Below are 27,809 nucleotides of genomic sequence, written 5' to 3'. Positions count from 1 at the left end.
TGCGACAGTCCGTGCCCAACACTGGATGGCAGGAGTATGCAGAGCATATAATCTCCAGAACTACGTGCAACAAACGAATGCTTGTAGGATAAGTAAAATAATCCTTCTAGATGTAACTGCAGATTCCTCATCGACCCTTCCATCCTCCCCGCCTGTGAACTGGGCTCTTTTCTACCCAGAAAGATTTGAAGTACAGAGATCTGCACACTGGTCTAAGCCAATTTGCTGTTGGGTTCTGCGCCTGGGGGCACGAACAGCCTAGAAAGCAGTGGATATCAGAATGCTCCTGTGGAATCTACATGCGGTTCCGAGCATCACTTCAGGAGCGGAACAATATCTGTGCCTATTTATTTATTTATTTAATTTTGAAACTTATAAAGCGCAACAAATTCCCTTGGGCGTCTCAGCGCTGTGGACTAGGCAGAGTTAGAGGCCAACTTATTGGTTAAACAACCATGTTTTTATCCTCTTGCGGAAGTGCAACAGTGACTGGCAGGAACAAATCTGCAACGGTAGAGCATTCCACAATCTTGCCGCTGTCACCACGAAACGCCTGTCTCCCCAAGACACTGTCTTTGTTCGTGGTACCTGTAGCTGGTATGTAGTGGAGGAACGAAGTGGTCTGTTGGGATAGTATGTGAATAGCTGATTTATCAGGAACTGAGGGCCTTGTTTACGTGAGGCTTTGAAGGCAATGCATAAAGCTTTAAATTTTATACGATTCCTAACTGCCCACCAATGGTAATTTTTGATCACGTGGGATATAGGTTTAAATTTAGGGGTCCCTGACAACATTCTAGCGGCGGCATTTTGAATAGTTTGCAGTTTGTTGATTACCCTGCTTTGTGCATTAGCAAACAACCCATTGCAGTATTCCAAAGATGACATCACTAGCGTGCTAACCAAGGTTTTTCCTGCGCTTTCGGGAAGATAAGGAATGATCTTCTTGATCAATCTGAGTTTGTAAAATGCTGTCGAGACAACTTGGTTGGCATGAAAGACAAAATTCAGACTGGCATCGAACAAAACTCCTACATTCCTAACCTTGGTGACTGGGTTAGGCAGAGTACCCAGTGACGGTGGCCACCAGGAACTGGACCATGAAGGAGACAGCTTTCCGAAAATGATGACCTCCGTTTTTTCGGAGTTCAATTTAAGGCAGTTGTTGGCCATCCAATTACTGATGGTCAGCATGCCTTCTTGAAAGCTTTCAGCAACCTTCTCTCCATCATTATTTAATGCAAGCACCAACTGGGTGTCATCCGCGTAGGACGTAAGGACCATCCCGTGAGCTTTTATAACTCTAGCTAGGTCCGACACATAGATATTTAAAAATGTCAGACTCTGGGATGAACCTTTGGGAACTCCACACGGTAGAGTCAGTTGGGCAGATTGAAAGGAACCTAGGGTCACAGCCTGAGTCCTGTCTGAGAGAAAGGAGGAGAGCAGTTATTTTGCCCAATTTTGGACGCCCATAGCCGAGACACGGTCGATCAGGATGGAATTATCGACCGTGTCAAAGGCAGCTGATAAATCTAGCAATATGAGCACAGCTGTGCCCGCCTGGTCCCTAATAATTCTTATATCTTCATGTTGCCACATTCTGGCATGCAGAATTAGTGCTGAAATGTTTCTGGATTCAGTATGACGCCTGGGGATTATTCCAAAGGCGAATAATCTGCAGTCAGAGTAGCTACCAGAAAGAGCATTGCCAAAGGTAAGTAACTTGCTCATTAAGTTGTAGTCAGTAATGGCAGTCATCGGATTGTTATTGAGAAAAGAAACAGGATAAGCATGAGTCAAAAGGTATGATTGAATGTGGCTTGCCAAAATGTGAGCACTGGCGCAGAGAAAAACGGTTAGTGAAAAGATGGGGCTTGAGTGAAAGTGGGGTTTGCAGTATGAATGCATTTGCATTTTACCATAGCTCGATGGAGCAGGCATAGTGGAAAGGGAATGTAGGAAGAAGGGTAACTTTTATTATTTATGAGATCTGGAGGTAAAGAACAGACATTGAATGTAGAGGAGAACGTTCAGATAAGATAAGTAGGAACACAAGTTAAGATGGGAATGGGTAGGAGTAAGGATTTGAGCTTGGGTGACATAAGTGTTTAAAAGATTTGTAAAGCTGAATTCAATCCAGTGGACAATAGGACATGATCCTATTCTCTTGTGTAGAAGAACCAAGGATTTTAATATTTACCTTTTAAAAAGGGACAAAGAATTTGGAGCGTGACACTGATGGCATAGATAATTACCACATGCACCTTAAAGTATATGGCACACTTTGAGTCTTGCATATCCTGACCCCACCTCCGTGCCATGAAAAACTGAAACCTAAGTGTGTATTAAAAAATTGAATGCTGACTCGTTTTACAAAATTTCATGTAGTTGAAGCTAAATTGTGCAGGAGCACAATGAAATTTGGCAGGAGAGGTGAGCACAGATAGTGGTGTTTACGTTGTTTTCATAGGTGTAGTGAAGAATTATTGAAAAATGCAATAGCCCTGTATCAGAAGTATGGATTTTGAGTGCCACCAATTAACAATAGCTCAATTTTGGTGCTGTTCAGGCACATGGACTGAAAATACATCAGGGGTTAAGGAAAGGACCTCTTTCTATGATCACCCCTCCCCAAAGTTTTTGAACTGATATTTTGACTCCGTAGTACAGTGGCCCTGCTCTCCAGGTTCCAGTGCATGTACTCCAACTTCCAAAGTGCGTGGACATTGGCTAATACTAGGTTACCTCATTTAACTGGTAAGTACTTAGTATATAGTACAATATGTACCCAGGGCTAGTAACTTAAATGTCACTAGTGCACTGCAGCACTTAATTGTGCAATCAATAGTGTCACAAGGTGAAAACATAACTCTAGTCCTGCCACTGACTAGTTGGGCATCTTTAATTAAACCTACTAACTCAACATGGCTAAATAAACCCTTGTGCCAATTTAAAACCTTACTTTAAAAAACAAATATCAGTAAGCCCCCTCTAGCGAAGGCCTTGGTAGCCCACCAGGCAGGTTGCTTAATATTGAAAAAAAGAGTATGTGCCTTTTATGTTTAACATGCCCGGCAGTGAAAACACAAAATTCTTGGTTTAACCGATGCTAGGCTGGTGGTCCCATTGGCTAAAATAGAGCTTCACTAGCCACCGTACTAGTAAATGCTATCCTCGATTTGGGCCCATCAACAATATTGCTCCAAGGTATCAAATTAATCATTACATAAAACCCGACTCATTGCAGGGATCAGATTTAAGATAACTTTTAAGTGAAATGTAACTTAATAAATTCACCACTTTGTTGGCCAAACTGTCTTTAGTTTTTCGTGAATATTGCCAGCAGTTGTCACCAGAGACAACATGCTGCCCCCGTTAAGAAGTGTGAAGCACTCCCAGGAGCAAGGAACTAAAAGAATTGATTGCAAGGAAATGTGACCGCTTCTAGCAAGATTACTGGGCTGTGGCCACTGATGACACAGTATCGAAGAGGCTACCCCCTCAGTGAAGCAAATTGTGATCATACCTTTGCCTGCCCGCTCCTATGTGTAGGTAGGCAGTCTGGCAACATCTTTGGAGGGAGAAACCAGTGGCAGAACGGGCTTCCCAAGAGTATACGCTCATTATGCTGGGTTCTGCCACAGGGGAGCGCCCAGGGCTCCTCACAGTGGAAATAGGCTTCCACCATTTTAGATTTGGCTAGAGAGTATTATCCTCAAATGTTTTGCTGGCCAAACCCTCAGGAAGTGATTACATTGTGAAGGGTAGCCTTGTGGGAACTAATGCCCCATTGACTTGTGTGTCTTCCCCTCCCATTAATACGAAGATGGCATGAAAGTGGCACCCAGACTCACAGTTCTCAGATCACTGCTGAACTGGAAGAAGACAAATGGATTGCCCTCCTGCTCAAAGAGAGGCCGCATCAAAGACTGGGTAGCACCCAAAGGACGCAGGAAGAGGAGTGTGCCTGCTGTGCCCACTTGTGGGAACAAGCTCCCCTTGTGCCAGGGCGGAAGACGTGACTCCAAGGCCTAGGTTGCTAACCTCCTTTTAATCAAGAGGGCTACCAAAAGTTAAAGAAACCTTTAATTTTTTTGAAAGCACAACTTCCAGGGACATCTGCCAGCAGCTGGATGACAAAGTGCCTACTGGCCCACTGAGTCCGGACCATCCTGAGATGTCTCCAAGCCTCAGGGTGCCATAGCTGAAGTTGAAGTAGACTTTGGTCCCCCCCAGAGATTATGATGCAACATGGACATTGAGTCCTGTGGCCCCAATAAAACTCACTGTATCTCTTCAACATCTCAGCATCCTCAGACTTCTTCATCCACAGCAACAGGACCACTTCTTGGCTGGACCGTTTTAAAGGAGATAAATACACAGAGGACCCGAAGACAGCTGACTGTGACAAGTAACCTGTTCTCCTGTACCAGAGTGGTCACCAGCCTGTTGTGGCTAGTCTAAGAGGATTCCAAAAGGTGTTTCAGCCCGTTGGCTGCAAACCACATGTTATGATTTATTGCATCTAAAGCAGTGGTTTTTAACCTTTTGACCTGTTAGGACCCTATTGAATCTTAAATAATTTTGGGAATCCACTGAATCAATACTGGAAACCGAGGACCCCACCAAAGCATTTTCAGAGTTCAACCACTAAACAATACTCAAAATATACAGAAACACACATTCATCAAACGAATGCACAAATGATTAGATACTTTAGACAAAGAAGTGGGGTGGCTCGAAATTTTCTACCCTCGCCCCGATACTCTGGAACTCCCTTCCCCTGGATCTGCGGACTATCACCCTGTATCCGCAATTTCGGAAACAACTCAAGGCCCACCTGTTCACAAAGTCTTTTAATTAAATCCCTAACAGTCTCCCCCGTCTTTTTAGCCCTGGATCTTGTTAGTTGTAGCGCCAAGAAACCGCAGGTGTATGAGCGCTTTACAAGTATTTTAAAACTCAAACTCAAACTTTATTTAATTTGTGAGCGAATACAAAACAATCAAACTTTTGATTTTAATAGGATGTTTGGAGTTTTTCTAAACTCTGTTGTGGCCAGTAATCGTCCAAACTATTATTTTTGATGCATTTGCAGTGGTCCCGCAAATCAATCTGAGAATACTAACTTAATGTTTAGCTTCTATTTTCAGATTCCTTCACATTTACAGAACGTTTATAAATGTTCAATTGTAGATTTTGCTTCTCTGTTGATATGTATACCAGGGGGTGCCCCTCCTAACCCCACAGTGTTCGGAGGCACTTAAGTGAAGGCCAGGCTACCCAAAGATGAGGCGCAAAGCCTCATAAAATTCTGAGTTGGGCAGGGGTTGCTTCGGCTCCCAGAAAATTGGGAAAGGGCGGAGCCGACCCAGATGCAGTCTCTGAGGTCTGAAGTCCATAGTGACGACACACCCCTTTCCTCGTCTCATCAGCCGATGGACAGGGTGTAGTTGAAGAACGCTTTTGCGCCTTAAGTTCTTCTTGTACCTCGAAGGCTGATCGTCCCAAGGACCTGGAGTGTGACGAACATCAAGGGCGATGGGGGGCTCCATGACCGCTTCTAGATCTTTCCTTTCGACCAAGATTGAGAGCAACTCGGAGCCGAGCTCCAGGCCGCCAGGAGCTTTAGGGACCGCTCCCTGTGAGAAAGTGTCATCTTTCTTGCATGGTATGCCCCCACTTTTTGCTGAATTGCTGATTTGCTTTGACTGAGCGTGCCCTGGACTCCTGCCAACCAGGTGCCCAGGGCCTGTGTTTCTTCCCTGAAACTGTGTTGAAACTAAAACCCAATTGGCATCTCTGGCCACCTGTCATCCCCTGGTAAATGGTAACCTAGGTACCCAGGGCATTGTGATCAGAGAAGACCCCTAAGGGCTGCAGCACTTATTGTGCCACCCTAAGGGGCCCTGTCCCCTGAAACACACACACTGCCTTTGCAGGCGGAGTGTCTTGGTGCAGAACTAAACAAAGAGTCGACATGGCACACATCCCTGTGTGCCATGCCCACAAACACACTGCCCTGGCATCCATCAGTCACTTCTCTAGCTGGGTGTACTATGCCAGTGGTGTTGGCACAGGTTGCATGAGCCCTGTGCCCCTACAGTACCCAGGGCCTTTCCTGGGCACTTCAAGTGCAGTGCTGCCATTAAGAGTATAAGGTTGTCATTACGAACTAGAGTTGCCCCCTGAACCTAACCTACAATACACGTCTTGTCTGAGAGGCTGATTAGGCTGCCACACAGCAGACATGTTGCTGGACCCCTAGGTAGAGAGCCATCCGCTCTCCTGGGCCTGCAACAATGCACGTCCTGGGCGAGGTGCTAGGTCTCCTCCCCCAGGATGGGCAGGGAAGCTTCAAAGGCATGCCGCCTCCGTGAGCTTCTCCAGACCACTTGCTGTACCCAGCAACTGGCCACCACCGGTTCTGACCCCCACTCTGGCGGTAAGACTGGCGGGAAACCCTACGTGAGGAGGGGGTGTGCCAGCCTGTGCCAACTCCACCCCTCAGGTGGGAGAGGCGAGGTGAAGCACAACTCTGGGCTCCAGCCATCTTGAGGATGAGGAGCCCTGCACATTCGGAGATAGGCTCCTGCCCCCCTTGCACAGGAGAGGAGCAGGATAGGGGGTGTACTCGCCCCAGGACAGGGACCCATTGGTCCCTGCCCTTACCCTACCTGTAACGCCCCTAAATTTAGTATTTGGAGGCAACCTGAACCTTCCTTGCGGAGAACCTGATTTGAAAACAAGAAAGAAGATCAAGAAGAAGAAGACCTGACGTGCAGCTGCTAACAAGAGGACGACACCAACTGACTTGACCCCAGCCTTACAGGCCTGTTGATCCTTGAACCTGCTCCTGCTAAATCCTTGCGTCTCCCGCATGCAGCAACCTTGAAAACCCCTGTGGACCTGCCTGCCGTGAACATCTTAAAGACTGGGACACCCACGAGCAGTGGTTCTGCTCAAACAGCAATACACCTGGTGCCAGCCAGGAACTGTGAATTCAGCACACTCTGCACCCGCCGAGCCCGGCCTGTGCCAGAGTGGACAAAGACTCTAAGGATTCCCCGGCGATTGTGACCTGAAATCCAGCGCCCACAGACCCTCCTCGACAACCCAGACGATGCATGCAGCCTCACAACCAGGGACCCACCAACCGCGGCCAGCAGAGGGTAAGATTTCACGACACCAAAAGACACCCCTGCTCCCGGCGCCCCACAGCCCCCTCTGCCCAAATCCGGGGTGCCTACCTCTCCTCCAAGATCCCAACTTACCCCTCGAAGTGTTGGTCGCTCCCGAAGAATCTCCGTCCCCGAACCTGCAGCCTTTGTTCATCTTTCAAGACTCCCACTGAAAAACATTGAGCGCCCAACGGCTCAAAAGCACCCTGCACCAGCGATTTCTTAAATGCTATGGCAAAATAAGGAATCGCAAAATATTGCGATTCCTTAAATTGCGATTGTAGGATACATTGGAAATAATGCAAAAAGGCCGTTTGCGAATCGCTAAGGCCAAAATTCTGCGAATTTCGGCTTTTGCGATTCAAAAACGGCTTCATACATATGGCCCAGAGCCGGAAAACCTCAGCCTGGCTCCTGAGGACATAGAGTTCGCACACCTTAAATTACCTGAGAGCACTCTGAGGGTAATTCGAAAGGCAAGAAGACCTAGCATGCAGAAGTGCTACGTGGCCAAATGGAAGAGGTCCACACTATGGTGCAGAAGGGAAAAACTGCACAACAAGATGACAAGATTCAACAGTGCTTAAATACCTCACGCACCTGCTCGAGGCTAATCTGAGCTCATCCTCGCTAAGGGTACAGCTGCCAGCCATAGTCGCTTACACTAGAGGAGAGACAGGGAAGAGCGTCTTTACTTCACAAATTGTAAAAAGATTCTTGGAAGGTGCAAAGAGGATCGCACCTCCAAAGAAGGTACCAGCACCAGCGTGGAACTTCAACCTAGTACTGACGGAACTCATGAAAGCGCCCTTTGAACCGATCCATAAGGCCTCCCTACAAATGCTAACTTTGAAAACAGCTTTCCTGGTGGCAATCACCTCGCTGCGCAGGGTGAGCGAGCTACAGGCGTTAACGCTATAAGAACCCTACATACAAATTCACAACGATAGGGTGGTTCACAACGATAGGGTGGTGATGAGAACGGACCCACACTTTATGCCAAAGGTGGTGTCTAAGTTACACATTAAGCAAACTATTCAAATGCCTAGTTTCTTCCAGAAGCCAACGACAAACGCAGAAAGGGCACTGCACACTCTGGACGCCAGACGTACAGTCATGCACTACATAGAGAGAACTAAGGATCACAGAAAAACAAAAAAAAATTTGTGTCATTCGCAGACCGTTTCATGGGAAAAGCAGTTACTAAGGGGACAATTGCACGATGGATCGCACAAGCAATACAATTCTGCCACAAACAAGCTGGGAAAGAACTAGCAGAGGGGCTGCGGGCCCATTCAACCAGGAAAAAGGGAGCAACTGTTGTGTTCTATCTAGGACCCCGATCAATATTGTGAACTCATGCCCCTATACGGCTATAATCAATAGGTATCCCTATAATGGCATAAACGATCAGAGCCATATTTCAGTAACTCGTCTCTGCAGCTCATTACAGTACATGACACAGCAGAAGCCACTTCCTTAGATTCCTAGATAACACACGAGTTCTTTCAACAGATAAAACCCCCAGCAACCTGGGAAAGCCCGCTTGCTTTGTTTTGATTAGTAATAGAACTCTAACGAGCACTGTAAGAACGACCAGTTCTTAGTGACATCTTTATTGACGTCTTATGTCCAAAAACTTACGTCAAACAAGGCACCTTTCAGGTATAAATAATACCAATGTTGCCTTAAGCAAATGCGATGGTGGTGGTGAATACAGGAGCAGAACAGCTGTCCCTTGCAGAGCCCAGCAGATGCGAGAAGCCCACGAACGCTGCCCCTCCTCCTCCTTGACGCGCTGAGAGAGACGCTGTCTTTTCTCTTGCTGAGAAAATCCAGCTCCGGCGTTTCCAGCCTACCCTTGCGGGTAACTGGAATATCGAGTCCTGAGAGGAGATCCCAGACTTCCAACATTCTATTCCAGAGGTACGGTGCTGACTAAACCCTTAGAGAGAATTCTTGAAGCAAACCCTTGGCAAAACCAACTTAACTTAAACTGCTATTCACTTACTCCCCTCCCACGTATTAGGCTTAGGTCAGTTACATTGGGGTAGGCGTAGTTAGAAGCACCAGTTGAGTACGTTAGCCAAATGTATATATGAATGTATATATTTTATTCATTTTAACTATCGTATGGCTAATGCTTTTACAGTATTGTTTCGCAATACTCCTTCTGCTGTACGCACTTTTTAAAATAACAAGTCTTGCAATTGTGGCAATTCATTTCTCTTGCATGAGAAGAAAGACTGTTCAATAAATAATACCTTTTTATTGAAAACGCCCGTCTCTATATTCTCTGCACAACTGGTGAAAGTAATTCTGCGCAACTGACTGAGTGAAAAAAGCTGTCTATTGTTTCACATGACTCTAGAGATTGACTCTTATTCTGAGGAGCAAAGTTGTCATGTTTATGCGGTTGTTGGAAAACTGAATCCCTTCTTGTCTGAGCCAGGGAAGCTGATCACTTCCTATTCGGTCAAGAAAGTTTCCAGTGACCTCTGAGCTAGCTGGTACAAACCCAATTAAGTCTAACATTGTCAGTAGAGACCGAGGAGACCGCACTCCTACGTCTACACTGCTGTTTATGTTATTCCAATGCGCAGGGCCTATAGGGAAAATAGGAACTACACTACACAACAATAGCCTTCCTGGCTAACACTCCCATTCAGGAAATATGCCTGGCGGCAACATGGGCTTCAGTGCACACGTTCACAAAACACTACTGTGTGGACATACAAATGAATACAGAAGCACAAGTAGGACAGAAGGTGCTTCAACACACATTCAAAAATCAAAGCACAACTTCCACCCAGCCGCCACAATGATAACAAACCGCTACAAAGTCAATGCACAGCATAGTGAATCCAGAAAGATTCACGCTGCAAAACAAACAGTTTCTTACCTGTCAGTGTAGTTTTGTAGCTTGAACATCTTTCTGGATTCACTAGCGAAACCACCCACCTCCGCCAGAAAGATGAGACTGGAGAAAGAGGTGGTTAAAAAGGGGGAAAAGACTTAGACTTTTGAAGGAAAAAGCGGTAAAATAAAATATTGAAGCATTGCCATACTATTCGGAAACAGAACACAAACGGGAAAAAAAGAATCCGAAGATGGCGCCCAAGGGTGGGAGTTACCGCAGGAAGCATGCCGACGTCACATGAAGGACACCAAGAGGTGGGACGTCGACGCCCACCTGGGCTACGAAAAAAACCACAAAGAAAAGACTACGATTCCAGACCCAACCACTAGACCGCGGAATAATGCACAGCATAGTGAATCAAGAAAGATCTTCAAGCTGCAAAACTACACCGACAGGTAAGAAACTATTCGTTTTAGCCACCATCTACGCTAATAGATCTGATGAGGTTTATCGGGTCAACCTTACATGATTCTTAGATGCAGGAAGGTGGTCAGACATGTAGCAGTTTATACACTCCGTGGGCACTTCATTCACATCCGTAGCAATGCACCATAAGTACCAAAGCTTTAAATGTTTTCTAAGAAAAGGAAAAGCAAAAAAAGACAGCGGACACCCCCGCAATGAGCAAACAAAAACAGGCGTGCAACTAAGAAAAGATGCCAAAGAAAAGGAAAATAAAAAGCACGTCTGTGCATGCACAAAAAGATCAGGCTGTGGCCTCCAGGAAGGAATATTTGCCCTCTCTCACAGACCGTACAATCTGCTCCTTATACATTTCCAATCGGTCGCTGTTGTTCCTAACTGGCCGCCAGCACTTGTTAACCAAGTGCAAAGGCTCCCGGGGGTTTTCCCTTAACACGGCCGGAATTAGGTACAGGTTCAAACTAGATGGTCGCTGAGGAAGGGGCTATCAAGGTCCGCTGCAAACAACTGATGGGAGAACAGCTTGAAGCGCCAATCAAGCATACTTCTAAGCACTATGTAAGTAGCCAGTCTCTAGGTTGGTCTGCGTGCTTGAAACAATCACAATGCCTCGCTGCAAACCCATTTCTTATAACGCACCCATCATATGGGTTTATTTCATTAGCGGGCTGACCCACCCGTCACAAATTATACAAATCTTTCAGGCGTAGGGCTCGAACCTTTTTGGAAAGTTGCAACCACGGTCGAAGCTCATTCTGAGACAACAGAGCAAGTCCTCACATGACTCCGACAGCTTGGCTATCCCTCTGTGTACCATACAGTCCTACACGGCTCCATTTTGGGATCTTAGAAATACCATCCTACCCATGCGTTTTTTAAAAATGTGCTGCCCTATCATTTAAAAAAAAAAATAATTCTGTCCTTGCTGGCTTGTTACCCGGAGAGACAGTTAAACTTTTATACCGGCGTTAAATGACTTTCTACTAATTTTAGAACTAAATTTGTCTCACCTTTTAGTCGGGCCCCAGTCACATTTAAACTTTGATCGGTGTCTCGGAATTTATTCCACATCTGTCTATGTCCAAGTGAACTTGGCTCTGAAAGTTGGTCACAAGGCCAATGGTAGAAAATACCCCTTGTTTCTGGGTGAAGTGAAGGTGTAAAGCACAGAAACATATACCACCTTGTTCACCATAAACCGAGAGAATAAGACCTCAAAGGCTGTCAGACATGCACTTAATGCTGCACTGAATGAAGTGAGAGGGAGTTAAAAGAGCAGCCCCCTTGGGGAGGGACTGGGAAGGTGTTTAAGTGTGCCATCCCTTCCAGGCGGGCGGGAACACGCCACATTAAAGGCCTCAAATAAAGCACAATGCAGGAGGCTTGCGTGTTCATGGCTGGGCTTCCGAGGCAGGGATTGGCTGGGCACACGCAGTATGGCACCCAACAGCCAAGAGCCACCAAGTAAAGATCATCAAAAGGCAGTGCGTTACCAAGAACACCAGAGAATGTGTCAGACACTGCCTTCCAGTCACAGACTTTCATTTCACTCCGCCAATACATTCTGGGAGTTGTAGTTGTAGATCAAATCAGCTGAATTGACTGCTTTAACAATTTTCATGATAATGACTTGCAGAAGGAATATGGAATCTTCCACAACATGGCGTCCCCTTCGGACCTTAATCTAAATACATCATCATGACACAAGTCTGAGTTTGGTGTTTCTCTCCAATTAACCGAAGCATTGCTAGAAAACTTTCAGCTAGGTGTTATAAAAAGTAGGATCTGCCAGCTTCCTTGATGCAGGTAGTAGATCTGTGAGCAGTGTGTACCCCCTGCATCCATTACGTTGTTTTCTTCGAATACAGGCAGTAATTCTATTTTTAAAAGCAAAACGAATATTATCCAATTAAAATATGAAAGTTTTAAAAGTTAATGGCCCTTGAACTGAACTCCCCAAATCTTAAAGTAAACAAGCAGAAGGGTGCAAGAGGCGACGGGCGGTTAGCAATAATTAACAAGCGCGCACACGCTGATGAAAAACAGATTGCCGCTGCTGGCTCCCAAGAATGAAAATATGAACGTTTTAAAAGTTAATGGCCCCTTGAACTGACCTCCTGAAATCTTAGACAAAGTAAACAAGCAAAAGGGTGCAAGAGGCGACTGGTGGAAAGCAATAATTAAAAAGTGCTTCCACGCTGAAGAAAAACAGATTGCCTCTGTGCGCCGCTGCTGGCTCCAGAGAGCAAAACACTCGGGGAGTAAACCTTTCAAAAGAAGCTGGAACATCCACACTCCTTTGACCAATTGCGTAGTAAAGTCAGACGCAAAGGCCAATAGCGTGTGAGCACCACATGCACGAGCTTCGAAGAAAGCTGAAGTAATTCCAAGAGGTCAATTTCCTAGTGCATGTGCTGTGCTAGGCTACGCCTAAAAAGGGTTCCCCTGAAGAACCTGCATAATTACAGACCAATCAGTCTGATAGACTGTTCCCAGAATACTCCTAAATCGACTCCATACCTGAATGGAAGACTTTAAGATCTTAACCCCGCTTCCCAGCAGGTTTTACAAAGGAAGTCCGTGCAATTGATCAAGTTTGTTGTTTTCTTTTAATCTATTGGAAAACTGTGGTCTTGGGGGTTTTGGTAGTCTGTACATTGTTATTGTTGATCTACACTCAGCCATGCCTCGAAATAATCTTTGGCGAGTTTTGTCTACCATGGGCATCTCTTCAGATCTATTGGTTGTTCTAATCAATCATCATCAAGGTAATTATGCTCAAGTCCGGTGCGGAGCAACATGCAAATTAACGGCTCCGTGTACCGTGGGGTAAGGCAGGGATGCGTGCTGGCACCCACTCTGTTTTCATTATATATGAATGACTTTATTACCATCCTGGATGACTGTGATGTTGATACACCTAGATTGGTGAATATTAAGTCATCAGCCTTAATGTTCACAGATGACTCCTTATTCACTTCAAAATCCCCTATGGGCCTTCAGAATATCTTGCTTCACTTTGATATATTCTGTAAACAGCAGAGCTTAGAAATAAACATTGCGGACACTAAATTCATGATCTTAAATCGAGGTTGATCCACAAGAGGTAACCCCAAGCTATTTTGACAATTTTCACAGCATGCTAATTTATTACAAAATATGCATCCATTTTTGTATTCTTTTTGTAAACATATCTGTATGATTGTAATGAATCAAGAATAAATATTAATCTTAAACAAATTAAAGATTACTAAAAGAACGAAGTTATGGTGGCGGAGGTCACCAAGATTTGGCAATTTGAGTTTAGGAAATGTGGAAGGGGTTGCATGAGGATTTCGTAATGGGAAGCAGCCAATAAGGTGAGGTTGTGGAGGAAGGTTTATTTCTAGAGTCCTGAATCTGAGTGCAATCAGTGAAACATAGGTGCGCTAATAATGTCTTTAAAGGGGGCATTAGTTGTTGAACGCTGTCAGCTCGCAAGTTTTTGAGCATTCACAAACATTTTGAGGGGGGATTTCACCATGAAAACGTCATACGTTTATTTCTGTCCTTTTTCTGGGTAGCACTGGGTGGAATCAGCTTCAGATCTGATGGCAGTACAGACTGGACCTCTCCACTGGGAAAATATTTGTCCCTGTCCAGGAAGAAAAACAATGCAAATGCAATTTTGCTTCACATTCTGGTCGCACAAACACACATCATGCATGTCAGTCAGTATTCACAAATAAGTATGCACCACCCAGGAACTTTTTACCAGTCTCATCCTCCCACTACGACTACACAAATAGTTAGGTAATTTGTGAAAAGGCATGAATGCACTCACACAATTGGTGTGCGCATACTTGAGTCCATTTGTGGTTTACCTGTGGTACTTTTATGAATTGGACCCAGGCACATTAAAGCTAAAATACTGTTTTTATAAATTGGTGTCAGATTTTTATTGTATCGTGTTTCTTACTTATTGACTATTTTGGCACTTTTGAATGCTTTACACGTGATCCTATGATTAAGCCTGACTGCTGTGTGCCATAGCTATCCAGGTTTGAGCTAACTGTTTTCTTGAGGAAATCTAACTGGATCTGATAAAGATTCTGACATTATTACATGGGGAGGTCTCACAACACAACCACACAATAATCCACTTCCCTACAAGGAAAATATAGTGGCGAGGCATTTGCATTTACTTACTATAGGTAGTATAACACCAGACGCTTGTTTGAGCTATTTGCGGCCTTGAAGAATGATTGTTTTGATCTTCTTGATTTAGGAGCAGCGTTTGAAGTACCTGAAACAGCAGGATCAGCGTCAGCAGCAGCAAGCTGCTGAGCAAGAGAAGCTTCGAAGGTTAAGAGAGATTGCAGAAAATCAGGAAGCTAAGCTGAAGAAAGTGCGAGCACTCAAAGGCCACGTGGAACAAAAAAGACTCAGCAATGGAAAGCTTGGTGAGTAATGAACAAAGCTTTATTATGTGGGGTGAAGGAAAGTAGGAATGGTGTTTTGACTTCAGTGATGCATAAGCGGCAGCTAATGCATGAAGCTTGCTGTATTTATTTGATATTTAGTCAAAAATGTACCCATTTTTAGAGGCGATGTCCAGTGAAATATTTTGTTCGAGGCATATGAGCTGCAGATTACACACTGTGCATAGATCGCCACCTAGTGTTGGGCCCGGATGTTTGCAGTTTGTTTTTGTCCTGAAAATTTCTTTGGAAGTCACGAGATAGGTGACTCCTCCTTTGAACCACATTGCGCATGGGCATCGGCGCCATCCTCAGGTTGTTTTTTTCCGCCATCGGGCTCGGATGTGTTCCCTGCGCTCCGGTTTGGAACGGAATTTCCTTCGGCGCGCAATCCTCACCCAGTTCGACGGTATTGTTTCGATCACGCTCCCCATCGACACAATTCTTCACTTCGAAGTCTTCGATTCCGGTTGTCGGCGAAGGCCTTCGGGCCTAACTGGGCCTTACTCTCTGGCTCATGGAAAGGACGCCATTCAAGAAGTGTCCTCAATGTGGGTCGAAGTTTCCCCACACAGATCTACATGAGATGTGGAACCTTTGCCTCTCACCGGAGCACGAGACCAAAGACTGTTCCGCTTGTGCCTCATTCCGCTCCAAAAAGACAATTTCAGACCGACAAGCTCGAAGAAACATGGCTCGCTCACCAGCTTCGAACCCCGACGACATGTTTGAAGAGGGCGTAGACGTGCCAGAACACCAGCGGGCCGAAGAAAGTGCCAGCTCCTCTGATGCCGAAGACTCAGACGTCGAGGACATCACTCCAGCTCAACAGGTCGTAAGTAAGAACGTCGACCCCAACCCTTCCTCGACACCCTCAAAAAAGGCTTTGGTCACACCCTCACCTTCGGGCCCGGTGCACACCGAGAGACTGCTTCCCATGCCCTGCCTTTGGGCCTGGCAAAGAAACCTACTAAGCCTTCAGGCGGCTCGGGCTTGAGTCAGCCTATTCCCGGTGCCGATCCCATGCCGACACCGAAGAAGAAGCCATCTCCCTCAGCCACGCCAGCCGCTGCTCCGGCGCCTAAGCACTCTGCACCGAAGACTGGCAACAGCTCATCGATGCCAAAACCGCACTCTGAGCAGAGTAAAAAAACACCTAAAGGTCCCGACTCACACGCTTCGGAGCCAAAAAAACACCTGAAACTGAAAAAACACGTTCCGGTAAAAGACATTTAGAAAGGTTACAGTTCTCAGCCAAAAGACCCTAGACCAGCTACCGAGTTGGTGCCGAAAAATCCTCCGGAACCGAAAACTTCGACACCGAAGGATCTGCCCTACACAGAAGAGCTTTTTACACCAGATCTTACTCAAAAGACTCTTGTAAAGGATCCTAAGACAGGCCATCTAGCTCTTAGCTCCAATAGGAGACCACAAGAGGCGCCTGCAACTCCTCCTCTTCCAAAAAAGAAAAGAGACATTGCAACCTCTCCATTTATTTTATTTATTTTATTTTGAAAGTTTTATATAGCGCGGACAAGATCCTTGCGGATATCAGAGCGCTTTACATGGGAGTACATGAGGGATCATAGTTCAGAGATAAAACATCGTCAAACAAATAAATCAAAAGAAGCAATCAGTACAATCAGATAGGTCATGCATAGGGTGCAATATGATCTAATGATCTGTGCATTAAAAACAAAGAGGTATAATACTGCAATAGAAGGCATACATTCACTAGTTGATAATAATCTAACGTAGGCCATTATGGTGCTATATGCGCTGACGATCGGTGCATTATAAACAAATAGAAGTATAGTACTACAAAAGAAAAAGGCATTCACACGCTAATTAATAGTAGTCTTTCTAATTAACAGTAGTATTTCTTAGGATGCTATATGGGCTAACTATCGGTGCATTAAGAGTGATTGGAGGTATGTTACTGCAAAGTGGCAAACATTCGCCAGTTAAAATGAGCCTAATGAGTGTTTCCCACGGGTGAGTTCAAGTGGTGAAAAAGACTAGTCCAGCATGGCCGACAGAGGTAGAGAGAGTGGGAGAGACCAGTCTAAGATGGCAGCCAAAATGCAAGGATTCCAGAGTTTGGTTTCTCTTTCTACTCTGGGGATGTCGAGTTAGCCCATCTTCCATGTTGATTGAGGGGGGGGGCAGAGTTCAGCTTCTATGCTGCTAGATGGTGGCTTATCTCTGTGTTGCTGCTCCCTGACCGCGTTGGTATGTAGCTTCATGGTGGGCAGGGGGGCGATTTATGGTTCCAGCTTTATGGCCCCAGCCAGGTTAGCAATGAAGCAATGAGAGTGAAAAGCCCGCGCAAATACCAGTCACAAAGAAGTCCGGGCAAAGCGCAAAACAAAGCCTGCATGAATGTCTGACATGATGTGAACACAGGTAGTTGCCCTTCGCGTCGCCCCAAAGGCAGTCTAAATAATCCTGTGCGCTGCACTCCAGGCAGGGAGCGGAGAGACCTGCAATGGAACCTTGGTGGACAGCTCAGCGTACAGCCACCTCAGAAATCACCACTGACGCTGCTGCTCCCATCAGGCTTCTCCCAAGTTGCGCAGAGGGTGCCCCCAGCACATCGGTAAACAGAGCATACCGGCCGTGTGAGGGGGGGAGGGGGGGGGGGGAAGCCTCCCGCCCAAAAACGCCGCCACAAACATCCAAACACTGTCGCACCAGAGCCGCTCCAGATGCCCCCATACGGTACTCACCGATCCACTGGACGGCGGGGGGGAGGGGGGGGGGGGTGGTCTTCCGTCGAATCCTTGATCAAAACACACCAAGGGGCACACCGGAGCCGCTCCAAACATCGACCGCTCCGTCTTGAAGCCTTCCTTAGAGGGGGGGGGGGGGGGGGCGCTTGTTCACGCCGACCCCCTTCCTCAGCGTCACCGATCCTGTGCTGCAGAGGGTGCTCACCAAATCAACCGTGAGTGCCTTTGAGCTTCTAGGGATGGGTCAGCAACCGAACTCAGTGCCCTCCTCCGCCTTGTAGCGGGGGACCACGTCCAACTCTCCGACGTCGTCAAGCTGTCGGGACTAGGCTCCTGAAGCTTCAGCCGAGCTCCAGTGCCCTCCTCCGCCTTGTAGCGGGGGACCACTTCCAACTCAGCGAGGTCATTAAGCTGTCTGGACTAGGCTCCCGTAGTTTCAGCCGCCCCTATTGATGCTCATCTCTTATGCCGCCTTGCGTTGAGGGTGTCAGAATCGAAGGTCCGCTCGGGGCATTTCAGGGGTCATTAATCCAATCCAGTTACTTGATCCAGTTACTCTTACGTTCCGTTCTTCTTCCATTCCGTCGTGTTGGTGAGTGCTGACAGGGAATAATGCCCGAATGGGATTCCCAGCACCGGGAGCTCCTCACAGGAGCTCCCTACCCGGCGGCCATCTTGGCGATAATTAAGGGTCCCTTCTCCACTACCTCCCCATACAACTCCTCCTCCTACACCTCTTCCACCACCACATCATCCATCTACACCATCCACTAATCCAGATGATGATTTAGATACAGACTCAGGTGACACAGGTGGAGGTGCACATGACCCAGTAGGGACCATTAGTCCCTCTCAGTCACCTAATCCATGGGATGATTATAACACCCCTGATGTATATCCTTCCAGGCCTTCCCCACCAGAGGACACTATAGGTTTTAACCTACTAGTGCAGAGAGCTGCCCAGTACCATGGGGTTGACTTGCACACCGATACTGTGTAGGAAGATTTCCTATTGGACACTTTCGATAATACACAATGGTCCACTGCCATTTCCCAATGCTTAAAGGGGTCATTAAGCACGCAACAGAGGTATTTAAAGATCCTGTCAGGGCTCGGGTCCTCAACCCTCGCATTGAGAAAAAATACAAAGCTGCCCCTACAGATCCAGTTTACATTAGAGGTCCAGCACCACTAGATTCTTTAGTAGTATCTAATGCACGTAAACTTGCTAATTCACAAACATCAGGTGAGGCCTCACCACCAGATAAGGAATCTAAACTCCTTGACGCCTCTGGTAAGCGCACAGCGTCACAGGCAGCTAACATATGGCCCATTGCCAATACTCAAGCGCTATTGGCAAGATATGACAGGGCACATTATGATGAACAAGAATCCATAATGCAGCATCTACAAGATGAATATAAAAACCGGGCCAATGAACTCATACAGGAAGGTTAAAATATCAGCTCAGCAATAATTACTTTGTTGTGCCCTAGATGTCGCAGATACTGCCTCAAGGGTAATTAATACTAGTGTCCTTCTGCGTAGGCATGCCTGGCTACATATTTCAGGTTTCAAACCTGAAGTGTAAAATTCCATCCTCAATCAGCCATTTGATGAGAAACACCTATTTGGCCGTAATGTCGATGTATCTTTAAAGAAAATGAAAAAAGACGCCGACACAGCCAAATCTATGGCAAATCTATGCAATTGCAATCTCCCAGACGTTCTTTTCGTCGCTCATCCTATAGAGGCAACACAAGAGGCTACGCCTCCGATAGCCCCTCCACTTCCTATAAAACCCCTAGTCAATTCACCAAGCGCTACCAAAGAGGGGGTTATAGGAGTAACAACAACAAGGGCAGGGGCAAAACCAACAACTCCTACTCTGCCTCCACCCCTACCCAATGACTTTCCTCCGCTTCTCCCCCCACCATTCCACTCCTGTGGGGGGAAGACTACAACAATTCCTTCCTGCCTGGACCAACATCACATCAGACAGGTGGGTGCGACAAATTATTCAATCCGGTTACTGTCTAGAACTAACATCTACCCCCCCAAACATACCACCCAAACAGCGTCCAATGTCACAAGAGCATCTATCACTGCTAAAGCAAGAAGTAATATCCTTGCTAGAAAAAAGTGCAATAGAACCAGTTCCTCTGCATCAACAAAACAAGGGAGTTTACTCCCTATACTTTCTTATCCCAAAGAAGGACGGCTCTCTAAGGCCTATTCTAGACCTCAGACCGCTAAACATATACATACAGTCAGACCATTTTCACATGGGCACACTTCAACAAGTCCTTCCTCTCATGTTACAAAACGACTTCCTTGCTATTCTAGATCTCAAAGACTCATATTTCCACATTCCCATTCACAAAGCTCACTGGAAGTATCTCAGAATGTAATAGACAGGCAGCACTATCAATTCAAAGTACTCCCATTCAGAGTCACAACAGCACCAAGGGTATTCTAGTACATAGTAGATGGCGGAACCTTCATAGAAATGCACCTGATACAAAAATTGCCACTATTGTAATTTTCCCCTTATTTAAATACTTAGATGGGGATTATGTGCACACCGATGTGACACCCGCCATTGTATTTGGATCAATATTGCTTTTATTCTATTGGTGATAGTTCGATTTAGTATAATTTCAGGCCCAGCTGGACATTCACCTTGTAGGATTGAAATTACCTTAAGACCCTGGTCGCTTTGAAATCTTAAAATAACCTTCGATTAGAGACTACGAAACGTACCGCAACCCTCTGGCTTCTATTACATGACTACATACACCGCCAAGGAATTGTTATACTATTCTTGCCCTAAAGAAGTCCCATCCGGGACGAAACGCGTCGGCTGTTCGTCTTTCTTCACTTGAAAAATAAATCATTCAAACAAACCAGACTTCTGGACATCAGTATTTGTGCTCTTGCGATAATTGTGTTGTTTTAGCACACTCTTAATTTATGGTGCACCTGTGCTTTTTTTCAGCACCAAGGGTATTCACCAAGTGCCTAGCAGTAGTGGCGGCACACTTACGAAGACAACACATCCATGTCTTCCCGTACCTCGACGACTGGTTCATAAAAGCCAGCTCATACAACCAGTGTGTGGACCACACCCATGCCACCATCCAACTGCTCCACAACTTGGGGTTCACAATAAACAACACCAAGTCTCATCTGCAACCATCCAAAGTACAACAGTACCTCAGTGCCACAATAAACACTTCAACAGTGCTAGCTTATCCAACTCCAGTAAGGATAGCCAGCATGCAAGCTCTTCTCTCAAAGTTTCAGCCACAACACTCACTTCCAGCAAGAGCGTTCATGTAACTCATAGGGATGATGGCCGCTTGCATTTTCATAGTGCCCCATGCAAGACTTCAAATGCGTCCTCTTCAAGAGTGCTTATCACATCAGTGGAACCAGGCTCAAGGTCAATTAACAGACCTAGTGTTGGTAGATGGCCTAACTCATCGCTCTCTGCAGTGGTGGAACACCAAAAACCTTTCCAAAGGGCGACAGTTCCTAGAGCCAGTTCCCCAAATAGTCTTAACAGTGGACACATCGCTCTCCGGCTGGGGAGCCCACCTACTGCAACACACCATGCAAGGCAGGTGGACACCACAACAAAAGTTACTCCATATCAATCACCTGGAGTTATTAGCTATATTCCTAGCACTAAAGCTTTCCAAAAGCAAGTATCAAACAAAGCTGTCTTAGTCCGCACAGATGACATGACAGCCATGTATTACATACAGAAACCGGGCGGAACACACTCCCTGCAACTCAACTAGCACAGGAAATGTGGCGGTGGGCTATACCTCAAAACATATTCCTTCTAGCCCAGCATGTTCCAGGAGTACAAAATACCATAGCATATCTGTTAAGTCGTCAGACACAACAGACCCACGAGTGGGAACATCAGACGCAAGTTCTTCAACCATTCTTTCAGATGTGGGGACAACCTCCGATAGACCTCTTTGCCACCCACGAAAACGCCAAATGCTCACGCTTCGCCGCCATATATCCACACCCAGTGTCCAAAGGCAATGCGATATGGATGAACTGGTCAAACAGATTTGCGTACGCTTTTCCACTTCTCCCACTCATGCCACTAGTAGTACGCGAACTACAGCAGCATTCTCTGACCCTCATCCTAGTTGCTCCAACGTGGGCCAGACAGCCATGGTACACCATACTGCTACAACTGTCTGTAGTACCACACCAAAAATTATACCTGTCTCCACACCTTTTAACACAGAACCAAGGAGAGATCAGGCACCTGGACCCAGCTCAGCTCAACCTTGCGATCTGGCTCATGAAATCCTAGAATTTGGATATCTTAACCCTCCTCCAGACTGCATGAATGTCATAAAATAAGCTAGACATCCAACCACTAGAGCATGTTATGCAGCTAAGTGGAAACGCTTTGTAATATATTGTCACAACAACAATATTAATCCCCCACACGTGTCTATTCAACATATCATAGGATACTTACTGCACCTCCAAAGATGTAACTTAGCCTACACGTCTATTAGACTGCATCTTGCTGCAATAGCAGCATATCTGCAAAACAGACAGCATCTATCTCTGTTCAGCGTGCCTGCTATTAAAGCCTTTATGGAAGGCCTTAACCTCATAAGTGCTGCGCCAGTCCAACGGCTGACGGCACCACTACCTCGGGAGTGCTGCCGTTGGACGTTCCAACTGCACCTGCACAATGGAACGTTCAGCACTGGAGCTGGACGTTCCATAGCTGCAAAGGTGTTAAGAGAATAATTTCTCCCAGAGTACCACCTTCTCCTGTTTGTAATTTAAACATTGTTCTCACACGACTAATGTGACCTCCTTTCGAACCCTTACATAAATGAGAACTACAATTTTTAACATGGAAGGTTGCGTTCCTAGTAGCTATTACATCTCTGCGGAGAGTTAGTGAACTACAAGCACTAACCATTCAAGAACACTTCTTGCAAATGCATCATAATAAGGTCGTTCTCCGTACTAATCCCAAATTCCTGCCCAAAGTTATTTCTCCCTTCCAACAGACAGTAGCAGAAAGAGCTCTTCATACCCTAGATGTCAAAAGAGCATTTCTATACTACATCGAGAGAATACAACCCTTTCGTAAGACCAAACAACTTTTTGTGTCTTTCTCACCACCACATAAGGGTAATCCCATTTCAAAATCTGGGATAGCTAGATGGATTGTCAAATGCATACAGATTTGTTACCACAAAGCTAAACGTGCGTTATCTGTTCCTCCTAAAGCGCACTCTACAAGGAAAATAGGGTCTTCAATGGCATTTTTAGGGAACATTCCCCTAGATGACATCTGCAGAACAGCTACATGATCTACACCGCACACATTCACAAAACACTTTTGTGTAGATGTGCAAACAAAACAACAAGCTAATGTGGGCCAGGCTGTTCTCAAAACATTATTTCAAACTACTGCAACAGATAGGGGTGGCCGCCGCTAAGAGTGGGTACTGCTATACAATCTATGCACAGTGTGTAAGCTGCAGCTCATATACCTCGAATAGAAAATGCTACTTACCAGTATGCATCTGTTCTTGGCATGTAGAGCTGCAGAGTTACACACGCCCACCCGCCTCCCCGGCTACCCTTATTTGTTCCAGTATTATCTTAATTAGATACAGCTTACATGGACATCCTTCCTTTTCTTGCAATGGCGAAAAACAATCTGAGGATGGAGCCGGGCGACCATGCGCAATGCGGTCCAAAGGAGGAGTCACCTATCTTGTGACTTCCAAAGAACTTTTCAGGACAAAAACAAACTGCAAACATCTGGGCCCAACACTAGGTGGCGATCTATGCACAGTGTGTAACTCTGCAGCTCTACATGCCAAGAACAGATGCATACTGGTAAGTAGCATTTTCCTTATGGACACTGCAACTTGGTCTACCTAAATGTTTCTGATCTTATGTGGCCAGGAATTTCCTTGATTAAGCCATTACCTTTTTTGAGAATCTGTAAAAGAAGACTTTTCTGGTTTAATACCCTTCCGCACCCTGCTAAACAAACTGCAATTGATGGCTTATCCCTTGCCATACAATCCATGCTCCTTCTGGTGCCCATCCTCAGCCATCCTACAATGCAGTTTCAGTTTCTGCTGTCCTGTTCCCTGCACGCCAAACTGCATTCCTAAAGACCATCATATATGCTACATAACCTGCTTCTTTCACCTTCCAAAACGCTACTGCTTCCTATGACACACTCAAAATACACTAAACTTTGCTATCTTCCTCTACTTGCGGACTAGGCAACAGAAGAACATAGTCATGTATGCAATTTATGCACTGTCTGACCAATTGGATGAGAACTCCTTCTCTAGTCCAGACTGGAGCACAGGGTTAGGTGAGAAGGCTCTACTGATTGGCCTGGCAGTGCACAGCCAACCGATGCCTGTGTAACACTGACCTGAAAAAAGAAAACAAAGTACCAGCAATAATGTCGTCCGATTTTCTTTTTCTCTTTTAAGTACTGTTATGTGTTCTAATGATTGTGAAATCTGTATTCGCTTGAGAGTTTGCAAATGATGGGTCCCCTAGTATTTTTAGTATGCTGGTCATTCCACGTGTTACATTTGCTACAAATCTTCCCTAGGTCTACGCTGACATGTATCTACCCTTAAAATAAGTGACCAACCAGCCTTTTAAGCTTTTATACACTTTCTGCTACTTGGACCGTAGTTTGCCCACTTAAATTGTCTTGTCTTAGAGATCATCTAGGAGTGTCGATACATATAACAACACCTAAGTTGTCACTGTATACAGCTTAGCATTATAGTAGTTCTTGATGCCTTTTGAGATTACTTTTTATCTAGATAAAGGTGTTGTGATACTGTTTTGGAGTATTTCAAAATTGTGGTTTCTTTTCATTGTCTTCTAGTGGAGGAAATAGAACAAATGAATAGCATGTTCCAACAGAAGCAGAAGGAGTTGGTGGTTGCTGTGTCCAAGGTGGAAGAACTCAGTAGACAACTAGAGATGCTGAAGAATGGCAAGATTGACGGGTACCATGACAACCAGTCTGCAGTAGCAGAGCTGGACCGTCTCTACAAGGAGCTGCAGGTAATGGCTGTGGTTTGGATTCTTTTTTGGCACTGTTCTAATGCTTCCTAGAAAATATCTCACTTTCCTCCGTACTCCCACGATTGTTATGGCTTCTTTTTCCTTAACAGGGAGAGACATCCTCAAATGTCCCCTGGCTACTGCCCTTCCTTGACACCCCCTTCACATTCTGCTTTGCTTTCCACATCGCATCCCAGATCCTCATCCATCATCAAATACATTCTGATCACTTCCCTGTCAAAGCAGTCACCTCCCAGTAGTAGTCTCATTCATACTTATTCCCCATTACTACCCTTTCCTAGGCTTACGATTATTCTCCTTCCCACTATTAATCCTCACAAATGTCTTTCCTGCCATCTACCTGTCTTCAAGCTTCTTCCCCTGTCACGTCTGGCAATTCTGTTCAGTCTTCTTACTTACGTTCTCGGCCCCTTATTATATGCTTGCTGTGTTTAACTTCCCTTTCTTTCCCTGAAAGCAGGGATCTCCCGCTTCTTCGCCTAATATGTCCTACATCATAAAGATATTTATTGATAATCATACGCATAAGAATAATTCCTCTGCTGCCTGTGTGGACCTCAGAAAATGTCATATAAATATTTGTATATAAATTCATGTATATATCAGAAGCACTCTTCAGGAACATATCCATTTTTCCAGAATATAGACTTTTGGAATTCCAAGAGAGGCTGTTTTTGTAGACTGCATGGCAGCATCTGATGTGCAAAATGTTAAAAATCTGTCTACCATTGAGAACAAAAATGACAGCCTGAAAGGATTACATTGAATATCTATGAAACTAAGGCTCCTAAAGCTCCCCTACCCATGATGCATTGTACTGACAGTTGCCTCCAAGAGTCAGTTATTTTTTCCAGCTTTGTGTATTTTTCTGTCTGGAGTGCACATGAATTGCCCAAGCATGTTTATGCAAGACATGGCTTTTTCTCTGCAGGGAACAAGATTCTGTTTGAAAACCAGTTGTGTATTTTTAGCGTACAGGAGAGGTTATTCTTAAAATTCCTATTGGTATCAAAATAATTTGTCTTGAGTCCTAAAACATGTAAGCTTTAAAAGAATAAATATTTTACAATAACAGGTGAGGTTTTTCTTTTTCTAGCTCAATGCCCAAGTTCCAGTCGCAGAATATTTCTATATTTTAAGTAGGTTTAAAGTTTGAAATCAGGAAATGTGACAATGGAGAGTGGCACAAGTCATTTTTCGTAATACTTTTATCCTGGTCTACCTGTTTTATTTTTGTGTATTCTCCATAAGCATGTTCATTTCGGAGGGAGGGGAAACAAGGTAATCTGCTACAGGAAAAGAAGAATTTGCATCCTCTCAAGTAAAATATATCACTGAATATCGTTAGAATAATCTATTATAGTGCAATAAATATTGATACACATTTGTCTTAAATGAAGGTGAGGTGTTCTGAATGGCCATTATCCAACCTCATGTACTGCATACATATTCTACTATGTCTACTTGTGCCGTCTACCTATTTATTTGAGAGTTTTCTGTAGTGCTGTCTAGACCCGAGAGTATCCGAGCACTTTACAAGACATGTGAACAGAGACCATAGCATTAATAAAAGGATTCAAGGTTGACATAGTGCATTCAGAGGGAATAAAAAAAATATGCAACATTATATATGTATCTCAAAAGGTATCAAGTAATACAACATTATCCATTGGTGGAATTCGAGACGTGGGGGCCACCATCCCCTAGTGGCATCTTAATAGCTCATTTACTAAATTGGGAGCATCTAGTGATGATTTGGTTTTCTCTATCTCATGCAAATAAACTAAGAGACTTCATTAATAACAATAGCAAATATGAACAAGAGTGGAGTGTTTCCTCAGGGCAGCAACGGTAGTTAATAACCTTTGAAGCAGTGCAGTGGCTAGTTATGCCTTTAAGGAAGTAGTCTTTCCTGCAGAAGAGCTAGATTTGTAATTGGAAGAAAATATAAGTCGAAATAGTAATATGCCGTCTAGGATAAATGGAGTTGAACCTCCAACTTTAGAAGAAGCCTTGCTCACTATAAAGAAAATTGATAATCAAGTTCTTGCCCTTCTTGATTTAAAATGTGTGTGGTGTTTCATTGGTACATTTAATCTTGCATTATGACCCAAATCCCAGATGTGAAAGCACTTTACCAGGCCTTCCATTAAAAGCAATTGCCTTGGATTTTGTCACTGGCCTTTGGAATGTAGCATGCGATCATTGTTTTCAAAAACATTGTTTACAAAAATTACTTTCCACTATAATTTTTATAAGACTGTTTCCCCCTAACATTTTAGACTAAGTGAATCTTCTATTCTATTGCACAAACAACCTAAATTTAGCTTTTAAAATATGTTTTTGTTAGTTGGCAACACAGTTTCAAAAAGTAGAATTTTATTAACTTTCACTTGAGAACATTATGTAACTCATTTAAAAGATATTATGAATATTATGAAAATAATAAACTGCACGATTATGGATAAATAGGACAAATAGGTTTAGTATACATATCATTTGGAGTATATATATCGTGATACCTAATAAAATCATAAACATGTCAATGTGCATGACTGCATATTCACTGAAAAAATGAAGGTTAAAGTGACATAGAAAAACCAAAGGAAAACCCAGATCAGTTGACTGGGGGTGAGTGCTTGTATTGTCAACGCTCCGTCCATCATTTCCTTTGATTTTTCTTTGTTCGCCATAAGTTGGCAGGGTATGCTCAGACGTGAGTCCCTTGCTCACTTTGCCACTGGATTCAAGCAAGCCGGGCTGAAGACTGCTGAAATGCCAGAAACCGGTCCTCGGTAGCTTGTTTCCGGTCCAGGGAAGGCATGGCTTGGCAGTTCGGGCTGGACTGTTCCCATGAGGCACAGGGTCAGACTGATTTGCATATGGCCATGTCTGAACTGGGGTGGCAGAGTGGGCTAAAGAACGGTGATGGATTAAACCCAGATCAGTTGACTGG

At 44.9% G+C, this 27,809-nt stretch overlaps 1 protein-coding gene across 2 annotated transcripts in view; it reads left to right on the top strand.

Moving 5' to 3' along the window:
* Window positions 1-27,809, top strand: part of TP53BP2 (tumor protein p53 binding protein 2) — a 330,278-nt gene that overhangs the window by 202,691 nt on the left and 99,778 nt on the right. For both annotated transcript variants that reach the window (XM_086927962.1, XM_086927963.1), the window contains exons 6-7: window positions 14,795-14,969; window positions 24,651-24,832. In XM_086927962.1, coding sequence (XP_086784088.1) covers window positions 14,795-14,969; window positions 24,651-24,832 — 357 coding nt within the window. The remainder of the gene's footprint in view (window positions 1-14,794; window positions 14,970-24,650; window positions 24,833-27,809) is intronic.

This window comes from Lissotriton vulgaris, chromosome 6 (assembly GCF_964263255.1).
Source record: "Lissotriton vulgaris chromosome 6, aLisVul1.2, whole genome shotgun sequence".
NCBI lineage: Eukaryota > Metazoa > Chordata > Amphibia > Caudata > Salamandridae > Lissotriton > Lissotriton vulgaris.
Note: the sequence above shows the minus strand (reverse complement) of the source record. Positions and strands in the feature narration are given on the sequence as shown.